At 38.6% G+C, this 10191-nt stretch overlaps 1 protein-coding gene across 1 annotated transcript in view; it reads left to right on the forward strand.

The window, feature by feature from the left end:
* The window catches only part of SLC22A15 (solute carrier family 22 member 15), a gene marked incomplete at its 5' end in the record, with an annotated part of 15805 nt that extends 11788 nt beyond the window's left edge, over positions 1-4017 (forward strand). Inside the window, 2 exons of the mRNA XM_010176724.1 lie at positions 521-709; positions 3925-4017. Of these exons, the coding sequence (XP_010175026.1) occupies positions 521-709; positions 3925-4011 (276 nt within the window). The remainder of the gene's footprint in view (positions 1-520; positions 710-3924) is intronic.
* Positions 4018-10191: the final 6174 nt, after the last annotated feature.

Here is a 10191-nt window from a genome sequence, read left to right on the forward strand (position 1 = left end):
TAGATAGGAAATTTGGAAAACATTCTTTTTGAGAGGCTTAGTACAGCCCTCAAACATCCTACTCAGTGTGAATCTCCATCCTTGGAGTTTTTTCAATATTTGGTTACACAAAGCTATGACTGACCCGGTCTAGTGTTGGCTGTAGCTGTGCTTAGAGTAGGTCGTTGGCCTAGATGACCTCAAGAGATCTCTTCCAACTGGCATTGGTGATTCTGTGATTTCTCTTCCCTCCTAGAAAGTGATCTTGCTTCTGTTAAAAAGTACCAATGTTATGGACAAGAACTGAGTACAAATTCAGCAAATTCAGCAAGCATTTCTTTTAAAGTCCATTCCAAAATCTGTGTGGATCTAATATTGGTTAAAAAAAAAACCCAAAAAACCCCAGTAGGATTAGTAATGCTTACACTAAATACAAACACAACAGTTGCAAGATGGAACGGTTGTAAATGCTAAGTGCTTTAATATGAAGTATGAACTAGAGGGAATCAATCTCAACTTAACTTTCTGTTCTTTTTTCCAGAAATCTGTACAGTGGTCTCTGCCTTACATTGTGTTTGGAGCAACTGGTCTTCTCTCTGGACTCTTAAGTTTACTGTTGCCAGAGACCTTAAACAGCCCTTTGCTAGAAACTATTTCAGACCTGCAGGTATGCTCATATTGGAGGCTGGGTGATGAAGCCATGTCACTGCAAGCCCTAGATGGCTCACAGGTATATTCATTATTTTTTTTCCTAGTACTTTTCTGTTGTGTTTACTTCAGCTGTCAGCTTGAATATGCCACTCTAAATTGATTAGGATAGTGATTCTTGGCCAGTGGAGTAGAGGCCCCGAGGAGATACAGAAGACAGTTTAGTAACCTTACCATTACATCTGAAACATGGACTGGAAATGCAGACTGAAAAATAGCTGGATTAATCCATCCCTTCAAGGCCAAAAGCTTAGTCCTTTCCTTTGGGGTAAAGGACTCAGCAGTGCCTGTGCCTCTCTAATCTCTTAAGTTGGATTGCTGCAGCATGCTTCATGCAAAGCTGGCCATTGAAGTTTCTGAGAAGCCTTAGACGTTAAAGGAAACAGAAGCCTGTTTGTGAAGGGCTCTTCTCAAAGGCAGCAGACTCTACTTCTGCCCTGACCTGCACTGACTCTTCTGCAATGTCAGTTGTTAGGTCTAGCGTAGAGAGTCTTTAAATGGATTAAAGCTAGGCTAACTTCTGAGATCTGTCCCACTGTTGATTCTGGGATATGAGATTAGTTGAAAACACTGGCACTACAAAATTCTCAGGCATAAGCAGGAATAAATGTGGTGGTAGGATGTTCTTGAGGTTTCTTTAAATGTTGTTTTTTTCACATCACTTTATACTTCATTTTGTCAAACTCCTGGACACCTCTTGAAGTATGTACTTCCAGTCATGTGGAGGTTTTTTATACTGCTGCTCCTCTGTGAATGGAGTGGGATTAGAGAAGAGTAGCTAGAGAGTCGAAAGCGGATGTTTGAATTTGGGTAAGGTTTTAATATTTAAATCCTGGTCCCAGAATTCTAAGTATCACTGTTATCAATGTACTAATAAAAACTGAATAAGTGGTCAGAAGACTTGAAGGGCAACGCCTAACAAAAAAAATGTTAGTTGTCCTATTAGGCTGAGATGAGACAGGATCCTTGTAACACATTTTACTTTCCTTTGATTAATTTTTGGTCAAGCAGACTGTTATTCACAGGTAGTCATAAACTTATTTTCACAGAAATCGGGAGGCAGAGTAAAATTGATTTCTAGAATCAGAGCAGTTACTGCCTTTCAAAGGCTTCAACGTGTTACTTTGTTTACCAGTTTTAGCTGTAATAATTCTTGACAGGACAGCACAGTTTAGTGACAAAAGCACCCTTGAAGAAAGGTTGAAAGAGGCAGTGCTGTGACAGTTACATACTTTAGTTACTTTACATGCACATTTTATAAACACTTTTAACCATTCTGGGTAGTGTGTCATGGCACCACATTCTTGCTGTCTGCACAAATCCATCATGTACATTTGCATCAAGTTTACACCAGATGTTATTTTGGTAATTGCATCATTGTTATATCTTAATTGTGCATGTGGCTTACTAATAAAAAACAGTTCTAGCAAACAGTGCAGGTGTTACAACTTGGAGAGAAAGTCACATTTTTCTTTTCCTTTCTAACCAAGAAAGGTCAATATTGTCCATTGGGGTGACTAGTATTGTCAGTCTATATTTGCACAACTTGGTTCACTTGTGTCAAGCAGCCTTCTCAGTTTAAATCTTCCCTGCTTGTACTTCTGCAGGCTTCTTAAAAATACCAACCAGCACAGGATCCACAAATGAAAATTAAAAAAAAAAAAAAAAAAAAAGAGAATGTTCTTCAGGAACACTTTCCCCCAAATGGATTAAAATTATTGAATCCAAATTTGAAAACAAAAGTTATCGGTTCAGGCCTGAAGTAATCCTATAACTTCAGTGAAGTTATATCTGGAATGTCTGACACATCAGGGTTTTATTTGAAAGCTCACAAAGAAAGGGCTGATAAAATGGAAAGCTGTTAAACATTAACCCTATTTGACAAGGCTGTGGAGCGGTCTTATGAAGCAGCTGTAAGAAAGATGTAGAATTTATTTGGCATACCCTGAATTCCTTCTGTGGAATCCATTGTCCTGTTGTACCACTTCAGGATAACATGTGTTCTGATTGCCCAGAATGGAGTTTTTGTCCCTGTTGACATGCATGAATATGATATTCAAGTAGGACAGCATCCAGTGATAGCCTGACTTTCATCAAATAACTTTAGAAATCCAGAAAAAAGCATAACATGAATCCCTTTATATCTTCTGACAGGTCTTAGTGTTCAGACTGTTTGAAATTCCTTTGCAGTTAATGCACAAGGCCGTAGCAAAACTCCTCTGAAGACAGATCTAAAGCTACAGATTTTGCTTGCATGGTACTGTCAGTCAAGAATGTGATTTCCATTTCTCTCATTTTGCACCCTCTCTCACACCCTTCTTCGCATACGACTAGGCAGGCAGAAGCCTTAGGGTGGATGCAAGCATACTGGAAAAAAAAATCCTAAATACTCAAACTAGATGGAGTTTATACTAGCAAGAGAATCTTTAGCTGAAATAATTTCATAGAATATCTTAAGTTGGAAGGGACCCATAAAGAAAGAGTTTGACTCCCTGCTCCTTGCAAGACTACCTAAAACTAAATCATATGACTAAGAGCATGTTTGACTTGTATCAGTTCCATGGAAAAATACTACACTGGCCAAATAAAAATCAATTAGCTGTAATAGCTTACTTTAGTTTGGGTATATGATATAAATTACATTGTTAAAAGGACTCTGGCTAGAGTAAGTATGCCTATAATAGGGAGTTTACTTTCTGAATGTATGAACTGGCAATGTTTCTTCCCTTTTCCGTAACAGCTTTACTTAGTGTTGCAGGGTATTCTTTATAATTAAAAACTTGCATAGGAAAATGCCTATGCTACATGTGGAGAAGTAATAATTCAGGATGGAGAAGCTTTTACCTAATCAAGTAATCTGTGTGTTCTGAGCCTCTGTTTCCAGTAGTTCACCATAGATTAGAGACCTTAGACTTAAATTAGTAAGAAAGCTGAGTAGATTATAACTTCAGAACCATTCTAGCCAGTCTGTCTCCTGGGGTATGAATCCTGTAGTGTACTGAGGGAGCAGAGAAAGTCCATCTGCTAGAAGCCCATCTATTTTAATGAGGTTTTGAAGAATCGAGGACACAAATCTTGATTCAGTGTCTTTTACAAAGTTTTAATAAAGTAATTTGAGCTGTCTTTTTTTTTTTACTTTACCAGCATTCCAACAGAGTTACAATGGCTCATGCTTACATATTTTGAGATTGATTTAGTGGCTTCTGCACTAACCAATGACTTCATTTTTGTTTCTAGTCTGGAGACAAAGACAGTTCTGCAGGGAGTGGCAGTGAAGACGAGGAGTTTTATGATGCTGATGAAGAGACTCATATGATCAAGTAATGAAAAGAAGAAACACTGGCCTGCTTTATGCCTTTTCTTACTTGTCCAGCTGGAATTTGAGTACTGGGGACCTTGCCTGTTAGGGAATGTAACTGGGCAAATGCCTGTGTTTTTCCTGACTAGGAGAGGTGTTTGAGTACTGTTCAGACTAATTACACCACTGATGTTCTCCATACGAGACAGCTGATCACATTCTTGTGGTTCAGGATGACAGTGCATGGACCACATTTGAAGCCAGGTGAGACAGCAAGGATGGGATTATATATTTCTAAAGCGTAGGAAATTACCTAGGCTTAGATAGATTTGGACAGACCATCAATGCACATGTTTATTTTATTTTCAAGGTGGTTGATTTTGATTTAGTATAAATTGATGAACTTGAAAACATCCCTTTTTTTTTTTCTGTAAAGTGGAAGTGGTCACTGAATGTGCTGTGTGCTTCTCCAATGGGAAAAAATTCCTGAAATTGTATGTTAAAATGGCTTCTGCATATTGAATAGGGGAGAGGAAAATATGAACATAAGGTTTCTCTTTCTGCACATAGACACCTGTATAGAGTTACAGGATGCAGCTGGTTACTCATGAGCTGTGCACAAACTTAGTGATAATAGAAAGCCAGGAGGAAGAACTACTGAAGAGAGCAACCACAAAGCCTGCAGACATAAAGGACATTGCTGTTTTTTTTTCCCTTCTTTTCATCCACCAACCATTTTCCTGGGCTACCTTATACATAGGTTTGCCACATCTTCCCCACATCTCAGCACTGCTATTTATAGCTTTGCTTACTTTACTTTGTCCTCATTTTGCCATAAACACTGAAGCTCAACAAATTCTCTGTGCAGTGAAAAAATTCTGTGAAGGATGTAATTTCATGGGTAAGATATAAGTGAGAGATATTTATCACATACTGTGTAATGTGAGATGTTAGAATATATAGCTCATTTTTGTGGACCTATCTATGTTTTTATTTCTGAAAGAAACTTAACTCTGAAGGAGTACAAGGAACTATGAGTTGCTGTTACATTTTGGGCATTATTGAAGCTGCTAGTATTTATTTTAAATTCTTGCATGTAGATAAAGTTGGTTGTTTTTTTTTTAAAAGGGCAAACCTCTTTGAGACAGCATTGGTTACTTGATGTTGTTTCTTAACTAGGTGCTTACTCACGCACCTGGTTTACTTGACCTTGTTGAGGAAGTCAACTTTACTCTCCTGTTTACACTGAACTTTGTTTTGTTGCTGATTGATTCTAAATAAATAAAACCTGCTTACTTAGAAGGAAAGGGTGATAAGCCTGGCAGCATTAGCATGCTGCTAAGACCTAACAGTTGTTTTTAGGTGCTTGCTGCCTCTGTCCTTCTCTGGACAGCTGGATGCAGTAAGTCACCTGAAATGCAGACAGGAACTGTTAGCCTTCCTCTCTCCATAGTTCTACTGTCACTATCTGCTGCTGGCAATCCTGGTCATGCCACAGAACACATCAACATAATTTTACGGAAAACAGTAGGATGCTGTGGCTGTTCAGGTGGAAGAGATCACCCTTTGCAGGACCAGAGCTGGATTTTATTGTAGTCTTCAACTTATAATTAAACTTACCTCTCCACTTCTATTTCATAAGTATACATATGCAAAATTGCAAAAACAAGAGTGAAGAAAACATCAGCTTTTTCTTTTCCACAGAAGTTGTTGCTTTCTTTTTAACCTTAAATCTGTCTCATTTTTGCACCTGTGGAATTTTAAAGGGCAACATTTTTTTTGTCAACCATAGGAACTCTCTATTGTTACTTTCCCTAGCCAGCTAATTCAGAAGTTTTATAGGAGAGAATCCCTTCAGGAGGAGCTCAGCAAGGTAGTATCAGGCTTCTTACAATTACTTACTCTCCCCCTTTGTGTTCAGAAGTCCAAAACCATTAGGTGCATTTAGTTTCTTTTCAGAGAGGTTTGTTTTGTAAGAACTGACTTTCTGATACAGAAACCTGTAGGATCACTTTTTTCTTACCTATAGAGTGTAATGCTTTATAATATTGAGATACTTGTGCTATATATAGCATTCACTGTTCAGCCTGGAGAAGAGAAGGCTCCAGGGGTACCTTATAGCAGCCTTTCAATACTTGAAGGGGCCTACAGGAAGGCTGGGGAGGGAATTTTGACAAGGGCAAGGAGTGACAGAACAAGAGGTAATGGCTTTAAACTGGAAGAGGGTGGATTTAGGTGAGATACTAGGAAGAAGTTCTTTCCTGTGAGGGTGGTGAGACACTGGCAGAGGTTGCCCAGAAAAGTTGTGGCTGCCCCCTCCCTGGAAGTGTCCAAGGCCAGGCTGGATGAGGCTTTGAGCAACCTGGTCTAGTAGAAGGTGTCCCTGCTGCTGGCAGGGGGGTGGAACTGGATGAGCTTTAAGGTCCCTTCAAACCCAGACCATTCTGTGATATGTAAGCAGTCTGCATAGGCCCAATTAATAAACTCAGTGTTTGGGCAGTAAGTTTGTCCTGGGGAGCTACTGGAGAGCAGAGGCTGATACAGCACTAGGTGTATCACAGTTTGACATATTGTAATGTTTAAGAGTATGAGACCCAATATCCTTGTTATAATTGAGTGAAGTATGACTACCTTATCCCACATTTTTTTCTAGAGTAGCTTTGTATACTAAGCAGCCTGTACTGTTAACTGTTTTTTGTGTTGCACAGGCACCAGGATTTGTACACTTAAAATGGGAATTCTTTCCCTGGATTCCTTTGTTTTTGCAGCTGTGATTTTTTTCAGCCAGCTCACTTAGTGGGGTTATGCTAGAGATGAGAGAGGTTTTCCCATGGTGCTGATTAGTCAGATCTTAATATTTTCTCAGGTCAGGTATGTTTGGGATTTTGCTATCTGAAGACCTCACAAGGGATACTTGAATACAGCTAGGAGTGAAGGAGAGTGGCAGGTCTTGTGAGACTGTGTAGAAGAGAATTAACTAGAGGAAGTAAAAAGAATAGAGAATTCAACAGAAGCACTTTAGGGCAAGGATAAGTGAAAAGACAAAATAGTAGCCATTGGGTGGAAATACTCTTCTTGCTGTTTGTATTGACTTAAAGCTTCTTTCAGAGACAGAATTGGTTCCAGGATGTTCTGTCAGGAACACCAGTTTTATAATTTCCTTTTTAATGTCTGTTTTGTTCAGCACTACTATTTCAGTGATGAAATGTTTCTTTTGATCAATACAAAATGTGGCACACTTCCATTTCCTTTTGGACTCAGCTTTTCTATGAAATGGCATGTCATTAAAATAATTAAAATTTGTAAAGTCCTCTTATGGAGAATGCTATATAACTCGTCATCACTTTATTTGCCATCTTCTCATTAGCAAGATAGGAAGATTAGAATTATTTGATGCATTTTTGTCACACAACTTCTTATGAAGTGATACTTCAGCCTTCTAAAAGGATTTTACTATCTGGCTATTTTTGGTAGGCTAAAGAGAACAGAATAGGGAAGTGATTTTACAAGTTTATTTTTAAAAGTACTTCCCCTGAAAGCAAAGCTAGTGCTCTCCTTTTAGGGATGGGGAAAGTGCTGTGCAGAGACTCCTGGACACACCAGAAATTTAGGAGCTCTGTGTTAAGGGAGGGTCACAGGTGACTCAATATTCAGGTCAGGGTGCTGAGTGAAGAACATGTCCACACCTCTCCAGAGGCACCTGATTAACATGGAGCAGGTTGTAGCTAGTTGCTACTTTTGTTACAGTCAAGGCTTTTAAGAATTGCAGCCACATGCTCATCTGCTCACAGTGCAGAATCCATAGCAGGGTTTCCAGACTGTGAGGATGTCCTGAGGTTAGCAGAATGCCCTTTTCAGAACCATGGGGAGTGTAGGTGAGCCATCCATTTTCCAGCCTATTTAACTTAAGCATATAAAAGCAGTTTGCAAGAAAATGTTTTTGTTGTACTAAGGCAAAGGGAAAAGTGAGGAAGAAACTTACTCTTCCTAGAGTGTGTTAATGGAAACATTTGAGCTAAAACTCTTGTTCCCAAGCTTTCTGAGAATCACCGAATGCAGATTGGGTCAGTATCTTGTTTTAGCTGTAGGATGGTGTGCTATGTATACCTTTTCCCACCCTGTTAGAGCTTCTTTGATCACGCTCTGAGACAGCTGAATCTAGGCATCTGTGCATGTAAGTCATGAGCCTTGCAGTAAATGTGTCAGAAAAGCCCAAGAGCTGTCATTTGATGGTGGAAATTAGTCTGGCCTGACGCACATAATGCCTGTGTCAGAAATGTCTATATTTAGCTGTTTACTAAACAGAAGACTTAAGTATAGCTGTATTTTGAGTTTCATTGCTTGTGTCTTACTGCAAGATGTATTAAGTGGAAGAAAGAAAGAAAACCTGTATGGCAGATCTAAATGTAGAATTAGAGGGTGAACAAATTTATGCAGAATTTTTCCATGCTGTGTATTTTTAATGCCTTGTCCAGACTATTGTAGCCTTCAGATTTTCTAGGTGCTACTGTTAAAGTCTAATAGATCTGGGTAAAACTCCCACCCTGACAGTCTGAACTTACTGAACTCTCTCATCTTATTTTTGGTACTCCTTGCTGTTTCTGTCATTCTGAAAAGAGCTCCTGTATTCCCTAATGGGGAGCAGATTTTTCTGTTGTGATTTTAAGTGCCTGTTTTATAAAAGTAGTCTTTAATTTCCTCAGCCAACTTGATATGGGACTGTGTGTAAAGTAACATCAAAGAATTGGATTATATAAGTGCCAAAGACAGTTTTTGCTGGAAAGCAATGATCCAAAACTAGTCCTAGCTGCATTCATTTGGAGTTCTTCCTTGCAGCCTGCTAAAACTGGTATTTACCAGCATCTCCAGAGCTTTAGGGGACAGAGTTAGTTACCTTTGTTTGCTTGTCTTTCATTGCTCAGTTCACTTAAGTAGCTTTTGCTTCTGAGAAACCAAAGAAATTAAATGAAGGATTTAAGACAAAGTGTAGGTTTTATAGAACAAGCAGAATTTACACCACGTAGCTGTGAGAGAAATCTGCAGAGCCTGTTTGCTTCTGAGTTGCAAATGTCAGAGCCCACTCTGACTGATAAAACCTGGTTTAAAACTGCACGTTGGAATTTGTTAGTTAATTCATCAGCCTTACAAATTAGCATTGCTAATGACAGCTTGTCTGGAGCTTCATGGGTTCTAGCAGATTTCTATAAAAAGCACAGTCTGAGGCATTGCTAAATAATAATGTCTAGAGTTTAAATCCCAGTTACAACTAAAATTCACTGCAAGTCAGCCCTATCATGGCTGCTTGTTTGCCAGTAAATAGGCAGGTGGCTAAAAGTTTGTGCAGAAAGAGCTGGCAGCCCCCAGAAGAATGGTTTAGAAATAATCTACTTTCTCCAGTGTGTACACAGAAGGAGGTGGGACCATGGGGTGTCAGGATCCTCTTGTATATACAGCAAGCTTATAGAATGGAGTATGTTTAAATAAGTACTTGCCTACCCTTGTTTACAAAAAGTCTGTAGAAGAAAGAGGTCTTTAGCATTCATGTTACTGCTTCCCACCAACATGGTTGAGGTGCTCATATTATACCTGTTATACCAGGAGGCACGGAAAAAGTATGGCAGCAAGAAAACCCTTGCCAATATTGAAAGTTATAATTACATAAATATGTCCCATGAAAGGTATCTGGCACATCTGTGTTCAAACAAAATGTTCCTAAATGATGGAAACTTGATTAGGAGACAGACATTTCTGATGTTAGTTTGTAGGGAGAAAAAAAAATTGTGTTGCAGGCACTGATGTAAATTGTTATAGAGCAGATAATTGCTGCGTGATTTGTGATAAAATAATTTGTGATCACTGTGATTTCAAGTATGCCTCTAAAAGACTGGTTTCAAGTATTTGATCTTTGTCACTCCCCAAAGTCTAACCCAAATTTTATTTTGTTCTTGTTAAAATTTGAGTAAATCATGTAGAAGTTAAAAGTATATTTTTCATACAGATACTTTTATTGCACTACCTTTCCTTTCTGAATCTAGTAATGCTTTGATTTTTTTTTAAGCTACCTCATTATGTTGAGCTTTTTTGTCAGTTTTGTATTTAATTGATTTTTAGGAAACTACAAAATATTTCCTGTTTTTATTTATGTGGGAATCCTTGACTTAAAGACCACAAGACCTCCTTTTGGTTAAAGTGTTTCTAAAAGGCCT

Source organism: Antrostomus carolinensis, unplaced genomic scaffold (genome assembly GCF_000700745.2).
Source record: "Antrostomus carolinensis isolate BGI_N321 unplaced genomic scaffold, ASM70074v2 scaffold4231, whole genome shotgun sequence".
NCBI classification, from domain to species: Eukaryota; Metazoa; Chordata; class Aves; order Caprimulgiformes; family Caprimulgidae; genus Antrostomus; species Antrostomus carolinensis.